The 20,625-nt window shown below is 34.7% G+C and overlaps 1 protein-coding gene across 1 annotated transcript; it reads left to right on the forward strand.

Annotated features, from left to right (window-relative positions):
• Window positions 1-298: 298 nt before the first annotated feature.
• LOC141664932 (uncharacterized) lies at window positions 299-2,532 on the forward strand. Its single transcript, XM_074470888.1, has 8 exons — window positions 299-460; window positions 696-944; window positions 1,019-1,323; window positions 1,404-1,586; window positions 1,668-1,772; window positions 1,863-1,941; window positions 2,033-2,137; window positions 2,437-2,532. The coding sequence occupies exons 1-8, from the start codon at window positions 299-301 to the stop codon at window positions 2,530-2,532; spliced, it is 1,284 nt and encodes a 427-aa protein (XP_074326989.1).
• The last annotated feature ends 18,093 nt before the right edge of the window (window positions 2,533-20,625 follow it).

Raw genomic sequence — 20,625 nt, forward strand, 5'->3', positions numbered from 1 at the left:
TTGTCACCTCAACTAAAATAAATAATTCTATTCATATATTGTCAAAATGTTTTTTATTTTATGCTGTGACTTTGGTGCTTGAATCGTGTATTGAAATCCTGCTGATCCTAATGAGGCATTTGTATATCAAGTGTAATATGATTTGGGCTAAATTTTTTATTACAATTTTGGCAAGCCTAATCAGGAAACTACCTGGAACTCTCAATCCACTCTGATTGAGAGTTCAGTTTGTTTAAGGTATATAAGCGGTCTTCAATCAGAAAAAATCAGAAGAAAAGTTCAGAAAAAGTGCGAGGAAATGATGAATTCAAAATTGGAAGGCATCTTCAATCAGTTGAAGCAGATGGGTGTGTCACTCGAGGCTGATCAATTTGTAAATGATGCTGGTGCCCGAAAACCTGATAATGCTCGAAGTAGTTGTCACTCGGTGGATCCGGAAGATTATTTCTCAACTATCAAGGTACTGTCAACATAATTTTGTGGTTATAATGTAGTACAACAGTGTAGTTGAAATATGCCACTTTCACCTATAAGACCAACATAGAGACTCAAGTCGGCAGTGAATCAAACATATAGTACTTGCTATACGACTGAATTATTTTGTGCTCTCAAATGACATGACTTGAACCTGATATAAAAATGCTCTTTCTAATGAAAAATTCTTTTGAATATTGCGGGTTCCAACACTTTGTCAGCTATGTGTAATACATCCAGAAAGAGGAAAAGTTGTTGCAGCTAGAGGGACTCTTTTCCCAACAAACAATCAGGGAGAGATGATCCATAATAACCCGATTGCCCCTCAGAATGTTAGAGTATCAGTTGATGATGTTATAACTGAATACCAACTTACTCCACTTCCTGTTCCATGTTACGAACACGAGACAATAGAAAATGCAGCTAGTAGCTTTGTTCAATGGCCGAAGGACCTTGTGATGTTGGGACGGGTATATCTTGTTTGGTTCAATTATGAAAAGTTTCCATTAAATGGTAATAACCCAATAAATATGTCTTTGATTAGGATCCTATATTGGAAAAGAAAAAACTCCATGAGATGACGCCAATTCAAAAGTCATCAAAGGTTGAAAGTAAAGGGTCGGTGACTCCTCTGAAGCAAAGCCCTCAAGTAGTTGGTGATGACATAAATTCGAGTGATCATTGTGCAGGTTTAAGTTTCTTACTCAAAAAGAGGCCCCCTTCTAAAAAATCTGATGCATTCATTTTTGAGGAAAATGGAGATGGTCCAATATATATCACACTCGAAGATGTCAATCAGTTTTTGAGAATGAGTTGGTTAAACATACCCATTGTGGAACTGTTTCTAAAGTAAGACTCAGTCTTTCTTCCTAATTCACTTTAGAATCTATTAGCACACACTTATATATTGTGATAAATAATATTTGTAGGTATGTTAGCAAGTTGTGCAAACAATTGAAGGACGATAAGTTTGCATTCATGTTGCCATCTAGACTAGCAATACCACATAATCATGAGCAGCAAAAATGCAAGGAAGAAGCAACTGATTACATGACAAGTCTTTTGGTTGCTAATAAGAAAAAACGTTATATCCTAACCCCTTACATCCAAGAGTAAGAATAAAATCATAGTAATTGTCATGCTATATATATAATTATATTCCGGCTAATATATTATATATGTTTTCATTGTAGAGATCATTGGATATTGCTACTTTTTTGTCTCAATGAAAGTGCTATATATGTGTTTGATTCGTTGAAAAAAGAAAGGAAGATACGGTTGACCACACCTGCACGAATGTATGTTAAAATTTCAAATTACATGTTGTATAATTACTACATAGAACCTAGTCCTATAAGTGATGTGATGAAAATATACGTGTTTTACAGGGCATTTAAATTATATGTACCTCAAGGTGGAATGAAGAATAACAGAAAAGAGTTTATTTGGCATCACACCGAGGTTCAGGTATAACTTACTTTGGTTTGTTTATTTCACTTATATTATATGCTTCTCACTTTTTAGTTATTATTTATGAATCTTGTTTGTTTATGTGTAGTGTCCCCAACAAAAAAGAGGCACAAAATGTGGTTTTTTCGTGATGAGGTACATGTATGACATTGTCATGCTTTCTCAAAAAAATGCCAACATGAATTGGAAAGTGGTAAGGAAACTAAAACATTGTAAATATTGGTTTACAATTTTTAAAATCAAGTACTAATATTTGAAGTATGTTAAATTTTTGGTAGGGTCTAGGTTCTAGAAGCTATGGTAGAAAGGAAATTAGTGAGATACGAGAGATTTGGGCTCAATTTTTTACTCTTGAATGTCTATAGTCAAGTAATTTTTTTCAGTACATGTCATTAATTCATGTTCACAATAAATATTGCCATTAATTCATGTTTTGTCGAATAATTTATTCCATATATGATTTTATGTACTAATATAAACTTCTTTTTCCAGGGCATGGTACTTGGAGATACAAGAAGAGAGTTTAGAACAATTACAAGGAGTCTAGATATCATCAAGAATCGAGTTAGTGTGAGGGATTTGTCATGAAAATATTAGTTTTGGATGAATTTTTGTAATTATTGGGTTGTAAACTAAAATTATGAACAATTCCAAAATTATTTTAATATAATTTGTGAACCTTTTTTAATTTTTGGGTGTACCTCTGTTTTTAATATGTGTAGTAAACAGGTTAAAAATGATCAGGAAAAAAAAATTGATCAGGCAAAAAAAATGCAATTATAGACTTAAGGCGTCGGCATTTTAAGACCCGACACATTTTCTCTACAACTTTTAGCGTCGGCATTTTAGTGAGACCGACACAGTTGATAAGCACAATAGCGTCGGTTGTTTAATTGACCGACGCTGTTTGTAAACCTATAGCTTCGGTTGTTTAATTGACCGACGCTGTTTGTAAATCTATAGCGTCGGTTGTTTAATTGACCGACGCTGTTTGTAAACCTATAGCGTCGGTTTTCTTGCCTTCGGCTTGTGTTATCTAACCGACGCTAAACAGTTTTTTGCGTCGACCATTTAACCGACGCTGTAGGCATGTACCTACAGCGTCCCCTGCATTTACTACGCTAAAAAACCGACGCCTTAGGCCTTTTTTGACCGACGCCTTAGGTCTTTTCTGTAGTAATGATGATAATTTGGTTTGTTGGTGAACAACACCTTCCAAAAAACATGTTAACACTTTTCTAAATTAAAAAAAAAAATTTCCTGCATAAGAGCATCTCCAACCAATAAATATTAACTGAGTAGTTGAAAATGAGACTTAAAGTTGCCGGCATCAGGTGAAAGCTGAATTGGTACTTTGGCTAGAGTGCCATATTGAAACTACATATAACTGATATAAACTGCATTTTAAAAAACTGTACTATACTAGGAAAAACTAACTGCATTTGCTAAGCATGAATGCATGATCAACAAAAGTTCTTAATTTTTTTCATAAATCTAACCAACAGATGTCATAACATATAGTAGATATTTTAATCTTTTTGCATAATCTGACCAACAAATGTCATAACATAGAGTAGATACTACATTTAACAAGCAGAGACATTTGTAGAAATTAAACTTATGTAGAAGGGTAAATAACTATTAAAAATGAGCAGTTGAAAATGAGACTTACAATTGCTGGCATCAGGTGGACGCTGAATTGGTAGTTTGGCTAGGGATGACCAGAAACACAATAAGATGACCAGTGCCATATTGAAACCACATACAACTAATACAAACTGCATTTTAAGAAACTGTACTATATTAGGGAAAACTAACTACATTTGATAAGCATGATCAACAAAAGCATTTAAATCGTTTTTCATATATTTGACCAACAAATGTCATAATATATAGTAGATATTTTTAATCTTTTTACATAATCTGACCAACAAATGTCATAACATAGAGTAGATACTACATTTAACAAGGAGAGACATTTGTAGAAATTAAACTTCTATAAACAGGTAAATAACTATTAACTATGAGCAGTTGAAAATGAGACTTACAATTTCTGGCATCAGGTGGACGCTGAATTGGTACTTTGGCTAGGGATGAGCAGAAACACAATAAGGTGACCAGTGCCATATTGAAAACACATACAATTGATATAAACTGCATTTTAAGAAACTGTACAATACTAGGGATAACTAACTGCATTCGATAAGCATGCATGCAAGATCGAAAAACGTTTTTAAATCTTTTTTCGTAAATCTGACCAACAAATGTCATAACATATAGTAGATATTTTTAAACTTTTTGTATGATCTGACTAACAAATGTCATAACATAGAGTAAATACCACATTTAACAAGCAGAGGCATTTGTAGAAATTAAACTTATATAAATGAGTAAATAACTATTATGAGTAGTTGAAAATGAGACTTACAGTTTCTGGCATCATGTGGACGCTGAATTGGTACTTTGGCTAGGGATGAGCAGAAACACAATAAGGTGACCAGTGCCATATTGAAATCACATACAATTGATACAAACTGCATTTTAAGAAACTGTTATACTAGGGAAAACTAACTGCATTTGATAATCATGATCAACAAAAGTTTTTAAATCTTTATTCATATATCTGACCAACAAATGTCATATCATATATTAGATATTTTTGCATAATCTAACCAACAAATGTCATAACATAGAGTATATACTAAATTTAACAAGCAGAGGCATTTTTATAAATAAAACATATGTAAACAGGTAAATAACTATTAACTATGAGCAGTTGAAAATGGGACGTACAATTTTTGGCATCAGGTGGACGCTACATTGGTACTTTGGCTAGGGATGAGCAGAAACACAATAAGGTGACCAGTGCCGTATTGAAACCACATACAATTGATATATACTGTATTTTAAGAAATTGTACTATACTAGGGAAAACTAACTGCATTTGACAAGCATGAATGCATGATCAACAAAAGTTTTTTAATCTTTTTTCATAAATCTGACCAACAAATGTCATAACACATAGTAGATATTTTTAATCTTTTTGCATAAGAAGATGGTTAGAGTTGATTAAGGATTATGATTACACGATTAACTATCATCCCGGTAAAGAAAACGTCGTGGCGGATGAGTTAAGTCGGAAAGAAAAGTTGAATGTGTTATCAGTACCCGAAGAGATATACAAGGAATTTCAAAAATTGGAATTAGAGCTTAGAGTTTGCAAGCCTGATGAAGCAAAACTGTATAGTATGACTTTCCAGCCAGAGTTGTTAGAAAAGATGAGAAAGTATCAAGTAGAGATAATGGATCAGGACATTAATCGTTTGGTAGGAGAGGAATTATGCACGCAAAAGGACGATCAAGGTATTCTTAGGTTTTTTTCTAGAATTTGGATTCCACCAGTAACGGAGTTGAAGAATGAAATTTTAGAGGAAGCTCATAATTCAAGGTATTCAATCCATCCAGGAAGTACCAAGATGTACGGAGATTTAAAGGAAAATTATTGGTGGCCAGATATGAATAGGGAAATTGCGGAATGGGTTAACAGATGTTATACATGTCAAAGAGTTAAAGTAGAGCATCAGAGACCAAGTGGATTATTGCAGCCATTGGAGATTCCAGAGTGGAAGTGGGAGCATATTGCCATGGATTTCATAGTCGGATTACCAAGGACGAAAGCCAATCATGATGCCATTTGGGTTATAGTGGACAGACTTACCAAGTCAGCTCATTTTCTGCCTATAAATGAAAGATTTTCACTAGACAAGTTAGTCCATATATACCTGAAAAAAATCAAAGTTCGTCATGGAGTCCCTGTGTGTGTCGTATCCGATCGAGATCCGAGATTTAATTCGAGGTTTTGGAAAAGTTTTCAAGAGTGTTTGTGAACGAGACTGAATATGAGTACGGCTTACCATCCACAGACAGACGGCCAAAGTGAAAGGACAATCCAGACGATCGAAGACATGTTACGTGTTTGTGCCATTGATTTCAAAGGAAGTTGGGACGAGCATTTACCCTTGGTAGAATTTGCTTACAACAACATTTATCATGTCAGTGTTGGGATGCCACCCTATGAAGCTCTTTATGGACGCAAATGTCGATCTCCCGTGTATTGGTACGAAGTAGGAGAACGCAAAATACTTGGACCTGAATTGGTGCAACAAGCGAAGGAAGTTATTGAAGTTATCCAGAAGAGATTGATAGCAGCACAACACCATCATATGGAATTTGAAGAAGGAAATCTGGTATTACTGAAAGTATCGCTGTGGAAAGGATTGACACGATTTGGAAAGAAAGGAAAACTGAGCCCAAGATATGTCGGATCTTTTGAGATTTTAAAGCGCTTGGGCAAAGTAGCTTACGAGTTGGCGTTACCTCCGCACATGGAGCACATTCACAATGTTTTTCACGTATCGATGCTTAAGAAGTATAATCCAGACTCCAGGCATGTAATCGAATATGAGCCAGTAGAACTTCAAGCAGATTTATCATATGTAGAGAGTCCGATAGAGATTCTAGAAGAAAGAGAGAAAGTGTTAAGAAATAAAGTGGTAAAGTTAGTAAGAGTAATGTGGAGAAACCCAAAGGTTGAAGAGTCAACGTGGGAGTTAGAAAGTGATATGAGAGAAAAGTACCCTCATTTGTTTCCTTAGGAGATTCTGAGGACAAAATCCTTTTAAGGGGGGGGGGGAGGATGTAATATCTGGGATATATCGTGTAATTATTTTTTCAAATTAATAAATATTATGCATTTCAGTATTTATTATATGAATTAATTGTTAAGTGGTATATGTATTTGGATGTTTAAAAATAATATCAATTGAGTATTTTAATTTGTATATTTTCAAAATAAAATATAGATAATTGTCATATCTTCCTATTTATTTTTATGTTGATTTATGATTTTATAGGAAATTTATGGATTTTATAAAATCTTTTTCCGAGTATCTATAAACTATTTTATATAATCGGGAACCAACCGACGTCACCCGTTTTTACGTTTTTTTAACCCGACTCTTCCGAGAACTCCTTTTCAACCTAATTGCAATATTCCGAGCATTTTCCATGTTTCGACTTTTTCGATCCGGCGTACGGTTTGTCCTGTGCGGGTCCCAGCGTAATATTTTTGATATATTATTCGTTTCGGTAAATCAATAAAACTCGTATTTTTGATAAATGAGATTTTTTTATTAAAATATTACTATTATCACCTCGTAATACGTGTAATCAGGCGCTGAGACCAAGACCGCAGTACAAATTGTATTGATTTGGATAATTATCCCGAAAACCGATACCATTTGGATCTGTTTTTATAAATAAACGTACCATTTTTTATCCGGAATGATCCAACGGGATACTAATTTTCCGTAATTATAAATAGCCTTTACCGTATTTTATTTTGGACTGAAAATCATTTGCAAACAGTAATTATAGACTTTTCCAGAGAAAAACCCTAATTTCATATAAACTTTCAAGAATCAAAATACAATTTGGAGGAGTTAGTGAAATCTGCTCGGGAAGCTCTAGTAACCAAAACGGAGGTTTTGAAGTGTTCTATCAGATTATCCAAGTTTCAGAACTGCAGAATCATAGGTTTATTTTCTATATTTTTATTTATTTTTGAATTATTTTGATTAAAAATATGAATTTTTGTACGGATGATTGTTTGAATGATTTGATTCTTGCATGTTGTAGAGCTTGTTCTCCTGATGATTTTCATATGTCATATGACTGATTTGGAGTTCAATAACATGTTCAAAATTAAGTTTAATTTTCGAATTTTAAAATTAGGGTTTATAACTCGTATGAATGTTCTTAATTGAAAATTAGGGTTTTTTGTTCTAGGGGTTATTAGCTGTTGAAATATAGTGGGTTGTGTTCCTTATGAAATTTACAATCGATTGGTGTATAGCTCGTTAACAGAGGATTCTTGAATCGAATGGATTGGTGTTTTTAAGTTTACGTCGAGCTCGCCGGAAACCGGCGAACTTCCCGGCCATTTTCCGGCCAACTCAGGGGTTATCTGTGTGATTGAATGGTATGGTTAAATTCCTTGTGAATTGTAGATTAATTCTGGAGCTTTTAATGATGGGAGGATTCTGGGAACGAATTCTCCGGCGAACCCCGACTATTTTCCGGCGAGGGGTGGTAAAATTGCAGTTAGGTCCCTATATTTTTGAAGATGGTGAAGTTAGTCCCTGTAGTTTGCAAAGTTTTCAAAAATAGGATTGTTGTTTATAATATATTTAAAAATCATATTTCCTATTTATTTTAATTATAAAAATTCATTTTTTTTAATTTCTGAAAATTCCAAAAATTTTTATTTTAATTCCAAAAATTATTTTTAATTCAAAAATAAATCTGAATTAATTAGTTAATTAATTTTAGTTAATAATTAATTGATTAATTGGTCAATTAATTTGAAAATTAATTGATTTAATTAATTATTAATTGATTTTAATTAATTATTTAATTAGATTTTATTATTTAAAAATGATTTAAAAATTCTGAAAAATAGTTTCGAGCTTTAAAATATTATTTTAAATTGTTTTCAAGGCTCGATAATTATTTGAAAATTATTTTGAAGCTAGATGTGGCCAACCGAATCCTGTTTATTGCTTTAAAATTTATCCAATGACCCGTTTTAATTCCGAAAAATATTTTAAAAATTATGTTAAATACCCGAGACTCCTTTATAAATGATATATCATTGATTGTTGACGTGTTATGTGTTATATGTGACTTGTTTGACTGTCGGTCTATATGTTCGGTGTTTACTTGTTTATAGCATAACTTTCAATCCGTTAATCGGATTTGGGTAAAATGAAGGTTAGATAGAAGTGTATGTCAAATAGAATCGTATAAGTTGAGTATTGATAGATGTTTATGATATGTGAGCAGAAGAGGCAAGGTGTAGGAAAGGGAAACATATAGTCGAGGGGGAGGAGATTATGATTGGAAGTTAGAGAAGTATAGCAAGCTAATAACAGGCAAGTGTTCTGAACTTTCTCGAGATATATTGTAGTTGATTAATAATCTTATTTCATATTGCAAGTGCTTTGAAGCACTGAACCCAAAACCTTGATTCTAGTTGTTGATCTTTGAGCCGTAAACCTTATTCTTTCTGAACCATTGATTGTTGTATACCCGAATATGAATCACAGATATACGATACTACTCCACAAATACATACAAACTAAATGCCAAACACTGACTCAAATTGCTTACATATTCAAACCATTGTACCTTATGCTTTGAAAGACCAAATCCTTGCAACCTTGAAACTTTGATTCCTTTGTTATCCAATTCTTTCATTACCTAACAGCCATTCTTTGAAATTGACATATTCATCCTTTGTGAAGATTGAAACTATTTCATAGTTAAATATCCAATATTGCTTATGATTTTGTTTATTGCTTTACATTGTTTATTCTGTTATTATGTTAGAATTGGATTGTTTTATAAAATTGTGGACCAGATTCGTAGTTAGACCAAATTGGTGGTCAAGTTAGGCCAATGTGTGCCTTGGATCCAGTAATTAGAGTAGAGCTGTGTGCCTTGCTCGAGGTTAGTGCGTGACTGATCAGCAACCTAACTTTGGTTTTTAAAATAAAAATATAATATCCAATTCTAAATCATTAATCATTGTTCACTTGATACCTTAATCCTTTTCACTTGATGATCATTAATCTTAGTCTTGTCATTGTGACTTGCTGAGCTAGTTAGCTCATTTGTGCGATGTTGTTTATGTTCTTTTCCAGTTAAGAAGGAACCAGTTGGTAGCGAGGATCCCCAATCCAGTGCGATAGCTAGGGGTCCAGGTTGATCGAGTTAAGCTAGCTGGAAGCCTTTGAGATAGTTTAAGTTTTAAAAGTTTATAATAATGTTTAATGTTCAGTTCTAAATTTGAATAGTTGGGATTTGGACGTTTTTAATATAAGTGTGTGTGTGTGGCTTGTGGACATACTTTAACCTGTTCCGGTCCGTGGTAGTTGGTAAGTAGGGTCACTGCATATTATTATTATCTTTATTATTGTTATAAGCAGGTTATAAATAAGGTATGAGTATGTGTGTGGACCCCAAACTTCTGACCCGGGTTTGGAGGGCGCCACAGGTTTGGTATCAGAGCTACAGGTTATAAGTCACTGACACAACCCTGGGTTGATGAGAATGGGTAGAGGGTTAGGATTAAGAGTAAGAAAATAGAAAGATAGAACGTCGAGAGGATGAGTGCGATGGTATAACATGTATTAGTATAATTCGCGTTGTGGTTCGAGATTCTTATATTGCGATATGATTTCAGATAGCAGCAATGTCCGACTTTTTCATCTTCGTACCAGGTGATCACTCAGAGCCCTCAGTTGGAGGACCATCTTCGGATCCACGTCCTGTTATTCCACCAGTGTTGGCTATTTTACCTCCACCTATGTTGCAGCCCGTACCACTGCAGGCTATTCCACCCCCAGACATGAGGCCTTCTATCAGAGGACCCCCACCTGCTGATTCAGGTTTTACTGGTCACTCAGTTACAGGTTTACCTTTTCAGTTCTCTTCCTATCCTGTCCCATATCATCAGTTCGAGGCTTGCCTTATGGAGCAACGATTCCTACAGGGTCAGATTTAGGAGCTATTACATATTTTACGTACCAGAGAGGTTGGGAGTGGTGAGAGGCGACTCAGAGAGAGACTCCAGGTATTTCGGAGAGCAGCTGCTGTGAGGATTGCTAAGGCTACTCATGAGGATATCACTCCTGATTTTCTTGTGGAGTGGGCTAAGTGGGTTCTGGAGGAGCTTGAGGAGATTGGAGGACCAGACTTGCCCTGAGCTAGAGGCACAGAGATGGAGATACTGAGCAGTGCTGTTGTGGTTGTTTAGTATGTACAATAGTATGTAGTATGTATCAGTCGACTTTTGGGTTGTATTTATAGACTAGATCTGCTGACTAGTGAGTAGGTTTGTTGTACCCTTTTGCTTTTACTTCCGAAGCGTCTTTACGCTTGTACTACCTAAAACTTTTGATCTATATATATCAGTATCTTTTCTTTCCCAGCATTGTCATTTACATTACTGCACCTGTTTTACTTTACTTTATTTATTGTACCAGTTATACCCCTGTGATACCATGTACCCTATTCCCTTAACTGTTTATATTCTGTAAAGAAGCATGCAATTTACTTAGTTCAACTGTTACAACTGTTTTCAAAAAGTGATATTTCTGTTTTATAAAACTTTTCTTTTATGCAAAGGATTTGATTTAAAAGCTAAATAAGTTGTTTGATTCTTTACAAAAAATGCCTCCTAGAAGAAATACCCGCACCAACACCCAGAATGAAGAAACCAACAAAACCAATAACAACCAAGATGATACTAACCAGAATGCAAACCCAGGACCCATAGACCCAGCAATAGCCCAGATTCTTCAAATCTTGGCCCAACAAATAGTTCACCTGACACAATTACAACAAAGACAAACCAATCCCCAGGTAACTTTCAAAACTTTTCAGGCTGTAAACCCACCAGAATTCAAGGGTTCCCTAGATCCGATTGAAGCAAATGTTTGGTTAAAGGAAATAGAGAAGTCGTTTGCTTTAGTTAAAGTAAAGGAAGAACAGAAGGTGGAGTTTGCAAGTTATTATTTGAAGAATGAGGCCACCTATTGGTGGGAGACTGTGAAGATATTGGAAGGTACAAATGTTATTACTTGGGGGAGGTTTAAGGAGTTATTTTTAGAAAAATATTTTCCCCAGTTTGTTCAGGATTAGATGGAGCTGAAGTTTTTAGAGTTAAAGCAAGGAAATATGTCGGCAGCTGATTATGAAAGTAAGTTTGAAGAGTTTTCAAGGTATGTGCCGTCATATGTAGATACTGACAGGAAGAAGGTTAAGAGATTCCAGCAAGGTCTGAATCCATCTTTGAATTGGATACCTATGCAGGAGTTGTACAAAAGGCCATGATTACAGAGACAGAGAGCGAGATGTCACAGAAGGAAAAGGAAAGTAAGAAGAGGAAGTTTGAATGGAATGAAGGTCAGTCACAACTAGGAAAGTTTCCAAATTTTAAGAAGGGCAGATTTCAGCCGGGGAAAAATTTTAATGTCAACAAACAGAATGTAGGCGATAGAGGTCAAGGCAACCGTCTAGTCAACGTGAATCAGCCGAATCAGTTGAGGCTAACTTTTCCAGATTATCAGGTATGTGGGAAGAAGCAAGGAGGAGTTTGTAATAAGTTGAACGTGGTTTGTTTCAAGTGTAATCAGAAGGGGCACTATTCAAGGGAGTGCCGCAATTAGCCAGTGAGAGAGCCAGCAAACAAGGATCAGCCTACCCGGAATCCAGCGGTTAAGGTTCCAGTTATTGGATTTACATGCTTTAAATGTGGGAAGCCAGGACATATAGTCAGGGGTTGCAAGACACCAGCCCCAGTCAGTAATGCATTGAGAATTATGGGATCTACCCCAGCAGTGAATGAGACTCCATGGGCTCGAGTTTTTGATATGTCTGTAAAGGACTCTATCCAGGATACTGATGTCGTGGCAGGTACGCTTAATGTGAATTCTTTATGTGCCAAAGTGTTAATAGATTCGGGAGCAACTCGATCGTTTATTTCTCAAGATTTTGTTAGTAAGTTAAATTGTCCGGTTGAGTATTTAAATGAAATAATGACTGTGGAATTAGCAAATCAAGAACGTATATCTGTTAATCAAGTTTGTGGGAATTGTGAGATTGAGATTTCTGGTAATAAGTTTTGTGTAGATTTGATACCATTTAAGCTAGGAGAGTTTGATGTTATCTTAGGAATGGATTGGTTATCTAAGCACGATGCCCAGATAGATTGTCGAAATAAGAAGGTAATGGTAAAGACGCCAGACGAGAGGATAGTAACGTTTAAGGGTCAAAAGCAAGCAAAGAAGTTCTTAACAATGATTCAAGCTAAAAAGTTACTACGGCAAGGATGCGAGCATTTCGTTGCTTATGTGATTGATAGAAGTCAGGAGCCAGCAAAACTTGAAGATATTCCAGTAGTCAATGAATTTCCAGACGTGTTTCCCGATTAGTTACCAGGACTTCCTCCAGACAGAGAAATTGAGTTTGTAATTGACTTAGCACCTGGAACGGAACCAGTATCCAAGGCCCCGTACAGAATGGCGCCTGTTGAGATGAAGGAACTAGCAAATCAATTGCAAGAATGGTTAGAGAAAGGAGTAATCAGACCCAATGTATCCCCGTGGGGTGCACCAGTACTATTTATGAAGAAGAAGGATGGAAGCATGAGACTGTGCATCGACTATCGGGAGCTCAACAACCTTACAATCAAGAACAAGTATCCGTTACCCAGAATTGATGATTTATTTGACCAATTGAAAGGAGCCAAGTACTTCTCCAAGATCGATTTGAGATCGGGATATCATCAACTAAAGATTAAGCCAGAGGATATACCAAAGACAGCTTTTAGGACAAGGTATGGACATTATGAATTCTTAGTGATGTCATTTGGATTGACCAATGCCCCGGCAGCATTCATGGACCTGATGAACAGAATTTTCAAGGAATAATTGGACAAGTTTGTTATTGTGTTTATAGATGATATTTTGATTTATTCAAAGACAAAAGAGGATCAGGCAGAACATTTGAGGAAAGCTTTGGAGATTTTGAGAAAGAAAAAGTTATACGCTAAATTTTCAAAGTATGAGTTTTGGTTACAGGAAGTTCAGTTCTTAGGACACATAGTCAGTAATGAAGGGATCAAAGTGGACCCAGCGAAGATTGAAGCAATTACAAATTGGGAAAGACCGAGAACACCAACAGAGATAAGAAGTTTCTTGGGATTAGCGGGATATTATCGCCGATTTGTTCAAAATTTCTCAAGGATTGAAACACCATTGACGAAGCTTACACGGAAGAATGAAAAGTTTATATGGAACGATAAATGTGAAGAGAGTTTTCAGGAATTAAAGCAAAGATTAATTACAGCACCTGTTTTGTCACTTCCAGATGATCAAGGGAATTTTGTAATCTATAGAGATGCTTCTCATAAAGGACTCAGATGTGTTCTGATGCAGCACGATAAGGTTATTGCGTATGCGTCAAGGCAATTGAAACCACACGAGTAAAAGTATCTTACCCATGATTTGGAGCTAGCAGCCATAGTATTCGCTTTGAAGATTTGGAGATATTATCTATATGGAGAGAAATACGAGATTTATAAGGATCACAAAAGCTTGAAGTACATATTCACGCAGAAGGAGCTTAATATGAGATAGAGAAAATGGTTAGAGTTGATTAAGGATTATGATTGCACGATTAACTATCATCCCGGTAAAGCAAACTTCGTGGCGGATGCGTTAAGTCGGAAAGAAAAGTTGAATGTGTTATCAGTTTCCGAAGAGATATACAAGGAATTTCAGAAACTGGAATTGGAGATTAGAGTTTGCAAGCCTGATGAAGCAAAAGTGTATAGTATGACTTTCCAGCCGGAGTTGTTAGAAAAGATGAGAAAGTGTCAAGTAGAGATAATGGATCAGGACATTAATCGTTTGGTAGGAGAGGAATTATGCACGCAAAAGGACGATCAAGGTATTCTTAGGTTTTCTTCTAGAATTTGGATTCCACTAGTAACGGAGTTGAAGAATGAAATTTTACAGGAAGCTCATAATTCAAGTTATTCAATCCATCCAGGAAGTACCAAGATGTACAGAGATTTAAAGGAAAATTATTAGTGGCCAGATATGAAGAGGGAAATTGCGGAATGGGTTAGCAGATGTTATACATGTCAAAGAGTTAAAGTAGAGCATCAAAGACCAAGTGGATTATTGCAGCTATTGGAGATTCCAGAGTGGAAGTGGGAGCATATTGCCATGGATTTCATAGTCGGATTACCAAGGACGAAAGCCAATCATGATGCCATTTGGGTTATAGTGGACAGACTTACCAAGTCAGCTCATTTTCTGCCTATAAATGAAAGATTTTCACTAGACAAGTTAGTCCATATGTACCTGAAAAAAATCGTAGTTCGTCATGGAGTCCCTGTGTCTATCGTATCCGATCGAGATCCGAGATTTAATTCGAGGTTTTAGAAAAGTTTTCAAGAGTGTTTGGGAATGAGACTGAATATGAGTACGACTTACCATCCACAGACGGACGACCAAAGCGAAAGGACAATCCAGACGATCGAAGACATGTTACGTGTTTGTGCCATTGATTTCAAAGGAAGTTGGGACGAGCATTTACCCTTGGTAGAATTTTCTTACAAAAACAGTTATCATGCCAGTATTGGGATGCCACCCTATGAAGCTCTTTATGGACGCAAATATCGATCTCCCGTGTATTGGGACGAAGTAGGAGAACGCATAATACTTGGACCTGAATTGGTGCAACAGACGAAGGAAGTTATTGAAGTTATCCAGAAGAGATTGATAGCAGCACAAGACCGTCAAAGGAAATATGTAGATCAATCAAGGAAAGATATGGAATTTGAAGAAGGAAATATGGTATTACTGAAACTATCGCCGTGGAAAGGATTGACACGATTTGGAAAGAAAGGAAAACTGAACCCAAGATATGTCGGATCTTTTGAGATTTTAAAGCGCGTTGATAAAGTAGCTTACGAGTTGGCGTTACCTCCGCACATGGAGCACATTCACAATGTTTTTCACGTATTGATGCTTAAGAAGTATAATCCAGACTCCAGGCATGTAATCGAATATGAGCCAGTAGAACTTCAAGCAGATTTATCATATGTAGAGAGTCCGATAGAGATTCTAGAAGAAAGAGAGAAAGTGTTAAGAAATAAAGTGGTAAAGTTAGTAAGAGTACTGTGGAGAAACCCAAAGGTTGAAGAGTCAACCTGGGAGATAGAAAGTGATATGAGAGAAAAGTACCCTCATTTGTTTCCTAGGAGATTCTGAGGACAAAATCCTTTTAAGGGGGAGGATGTAATATCTGGGATATATCCTGTAATTATTTTTGCTAATAAATAAATATTATGCATGTTCAGTATTTATTCTATGAATTAATTGTTAAGTGGTGTATGTATTTGGATGTTTAAAAATAATATCAATTAAGTATTTTAATTTGTATATGTCCAAAATAAAATATAAATAATTGTCATATCTTCCCATTTATTTTTATGTTGATTTATGATTTTATAGGAAATTTATGGATTTTATAAAATCTTTTTCCGAGTATCTATAAACTATTTTATATAATCGGGAACCAACCGACGTCACCCGTTTTTACGTTTTTATAACCCGAAACTCTTCTGAGAACTCCTCTCCAACCTAATTACAATATTCCGAGAATTTTCCATGTTTTGACTTTTTCGATCCGGCGTACGGTTTGTCTTGTGCGGGTCTTGGAGTAATATTTTTGATACATTATTCATCTCGGTAAATCAATAAAACTCGTATTTTGATAAACGGAATCTTTTTATTAAACTATTACTATTATCACCTCGTAATACGTGTAACCAGGCGCTGAGACCAAGACTGTAGTACAAATTGTATTGATTTGGATAATTATCCCGAAAACCGATACCGTTTGGATCTGTTTTTATAAATAAACGTACCATTTTGTATCCGGAATGATCCAACGGGATATTAATTTTCCGTAATTATAAATAGCCTTTACCGTATTTTATTTCGTACTGAAAATCATTTGCAAACAGTAATTATAGAATTTTCCAGAGAAAAACCCTAATTTCATATAAACTTTCAAGAATCAAACTACAATTTGGAGGTGTTAGGGAAATCTGCTCGAGAAGCTCTAGTAACCAAAACGGAGGTTTTGAAGTGTTCTATCAGATTATTCAAGTTTCAGAACTGCAGAATCAAAGGTTTATTTTCAATATTTTTATTTATTTTTGAATTATTTTGATTAATAATATGAATTTTTGTACGGATGATTGTTTGAATGATTTGATGCTTGCATGTTGTAGAGCTTGTTCTCCTGATGATTTTCATATGTCATATGACTGATTTGGAGTTCAATAACATGTTCAAAATTGAGTTTAATTTTCGAATTTTAAAATTAGGGTTTATAACCCGTATGAATGTTCTTAATTGAAAATTATGGCTTTTTGTTCTAGGGGGTATTAGCTATTAAAATATAGTGGGTTGTGTTCCTTATAAAATTTGCAATCGATTGGTATATAGTTCGTTAACAGAGGATTCCTGAATCGAAGGGATTGGTGTTTTTAAGTTTACGACGAGCTCGCCGGAAACCGGCGAACTTCCCGGCCATTTTCCGGCCAACTCAGGGGTTATCTGTGTGATTGAATGGTATGGTTAAATTCCTTGTGAATTGTAGATTAATTCTGGAGCTTTTAATGATGGGAGGATTCCGGGAACGAATTCTCCGGCGAACCCCGACTATTTTCCGGCGAGGGGTGGTAAAATTGCAGTTAGGTCCCTATATTTTTGAAGACGGTGAAGTTTAGTCCCTGTAGTTTGCAAAGTTTTCAAAAATAGGATTCCTGTTTATAAAATGTTTAAAAATCATATTTCCTATTTATTTTAATTATAAAAATTCATTTTTTTTAATTTCTGAACATTCCAAAAATTATTAGTTTAATTCCAAAAATTATTATTTTTAATTCAAAAATAAATCTGAATTAATTAGTTAATTAATTTTAGTTAATAATTAATTGAATAATTGGTCAATTAATTCGAAAATTAATTGATTAATTGATTTAATTAATTATTAATTGATTTGAATTATTTATTTAATTAGATTTAATTATTTAAAACTGATTTAAAAATTCCAAAAAATAGTTTTGAGCTTTAAAATATTATTTTAAATTATTTTCAAGGCTCGATAATTATTAGAAAATTATTTTGAAGCCAGATGTGGCCAACTGAACCCTGTTTATTGCTTTAAAATTTATCCAATGACCCATTTTAATTCCGAAAAATGTTTTAAAAATTATATTAAATACCCAAAAGCTTGGTTATGACCCAAGACTTCTTTATAAATGATATATCATTGATTGTTGATGTGTTACGTGTTATATGTGACTTGTTTGACTGTCGGTCTATATGTTCGGTGTTTACCTGTTTATAGCATAACTTTCAATCCGTTAATCGGATTTGGGTAAAATGAAGGGTAGATAGAAGTGTATATCAAATAGAATCGTATGAGTTGAGTATTGATAGATGTTTATGATATCTGAGCAGAAGAGGCAAGGCGTAGGAAAGGGAAACAGATAATGGAGGAGTAGGAGATTATGATTGCAACTTAGAGAAGTATAGCAAGCTAATATCAGGCAAGTGTTCTGAACTTTCTTGAGATATATTGTAGTCGATTAATAGTCTTTAAAGCACTGAACCCTAAACCTTGATTCCAGTTATTGATCTTTGAGCCGTAAACCTTATTCTTTCTGAACCATTGATTATTGTATACCCGAATACGAATCACAGATATACGATACTACTCCACAAATACATACAAACTAAATGCCAAACACTGACTCAAATTGCTTACATACTCAAACCATTGTACCTTATGCTTTGAAAGACCAAATCCTTGCAACCTTGAAACTTTGATTCCTTTGTTGTCAAATTCTTTCATTACCTAACAGCTATTTTTTAAAATTGACATATTGATCCTTTGTGAAGATTGAAACCATTTCATTATTGAATATCCAATATTGCTTATGATTTTGTTTATTGCTTTACATTGTTTATTCTGTTATTATCTTAGAATTGGATTGTTTTATAAAATTGTGGACCAGATTTGTGGTCAGACCAGATTGGTGGTCAAGTTAGGCCAATGTGTGCCTTGGATCCAGTAATTAGAGCAGAGCTGTGTGCCTTGCTCGGGGTTAGTGCGTGACTGATCAGAAGCCTAACCTTGGTTTTTAAAATAAAAATATAATATCCAATTCTAAATCATTAATCATTGTTCACTTGATACCTTAATCCTTTTCATTTGATGATCATTAATCTCAGTCTTGTCATTGTGACTTGCTGAGCTAGTTAGCTCATTTGTGCGATGTTGTTTATGTTCTTTTCCAGTTAAGAAGGAACCAGTTGGTAGCGAGGATCCCCAATCCAGTGCGAGAGCTAGGGGTCCAGGTTGATCGAGTTAAGCTAGCTGACAGCTTTTGAGATAGTTTAAGTTTGTAATAATGTTTAATGTTTAGTTCTAAGTTTGAATAGTTGGAGTTTGGACGTTTGTAATATAAGTGTGTGTGTGTGGCTTGTGGACATACTTTAACCTGTTGTGGTCCGTGGTAGTTGGTAAGTAGGGTCACTGCATATTATTATTATCTTTATTATTGTTATAAGCAGGTTATAAATAAGGTATGAGTGTGTGTGGACCCCAAACTTCTGACCCGGGTTTGGAGGGCGCCACATTTTTACATATATCTGACCAACAAATGTCATAAGATATAGTACATATTTTTAATCTTTTTGCATAATCTAACCAACAAATGTCATAACATAGAGTAGATACTACATTTAACAAGCAGAGGCATTTGTAGAAATTAAACTTATGTAAAAGGGTAAATAAATATTAACTATGTGCAGTTAAAAATGAGACTTACGGTTTTTGACATCACGTGGACGCTGAATTGGTACTTTGGCTAGGGATTAGCAGAAACACAATATGATGACCAGTGCCATATTGAAACCACATACAATTGATACAAACTGCATTTTAAGAAACTGTACTATACTAGGGCAAACTGACTACATTTGATAAGCATGATCAACAAATGTTTTTAAATCTTTTTTCATATATCTGACCAACAAATGTCATAACATATAGTAGATATTTTTAATCTTTTTGGATAATCTGACCAACAAATGTCATAATATAGAGTATATACTACATCTAACAAGCAGAAGCATTTGTAGAAATTAAACTTCTTTAAACGAGTAAATAACTATTAACTATGAGCAGCTGAAAATGAGACTTATTGTTTCTGGCCTCAGGTGGACGCTGAATTGGTACTTTGAATAGGGATGAGCAGAAACACAATAAGGTGACCAATGCCATATTGAAAACACATACAATTGATACAAACTGCATTTCAAGAAACTATACTATACTAGGGAAAATTAACTGCATTTCATAAGCATGAATGCAGGATCAACAAAAGTTTTTTAATCTTTTTTCGTATATATTACCAACAAATGTCATAATATATAGTAGATATTTTTAATATTTTTACATAATTTGACCAACAAATGTCATAACATAGAGTAAATACCACATTTAACAAGCAGAGGCACTTGTAGAAATTAAACATATATAAACGGGTAAATAACTATGAGCAGTTGAAAATGAGATTTATAGTTTCTGGCATCAGGTGGACGCTGAATTGGTACTTTGGCTAGGGATGAGCAGAAACACAATAACGTGATCAGTGCCATATTGAAATCACATACAATTGATACAAACTTCATTTTAAGAAACTTCTATAGTAGGGAAAAATAACTGCATTTGATAATCATGAATGCATGATCAACAAAAGGTTTTTAATCTTTTTTCATAAATCTGTCCAAAAATGTCATAACATATAGTATATATTTTTATTCTTTTTGCATAATCTGACCAACAAATGTCATAATATATAGTTGATACTACATTTAACAAGCAGAGACATTTGTAGAAATAAACTTATGTGGACAGGTAAATAAATATTAACTATGAGCAGCTGAAAATGAGACTTACAGT

Source organism: Apium graveolens, chromosome 6 (genome assembly GCF_009905375.1).
Source record: "Apium graveolens cultivar Ventura chromosome 6, ASM990537v1, whole genome shotgun sequence".
Lineage (NCBI taxonomy): Eukaryota > Viridiplantae > Streptophyta > Magnoliopsida > Apiales > Apiaceae > Apium > Apium graveolens.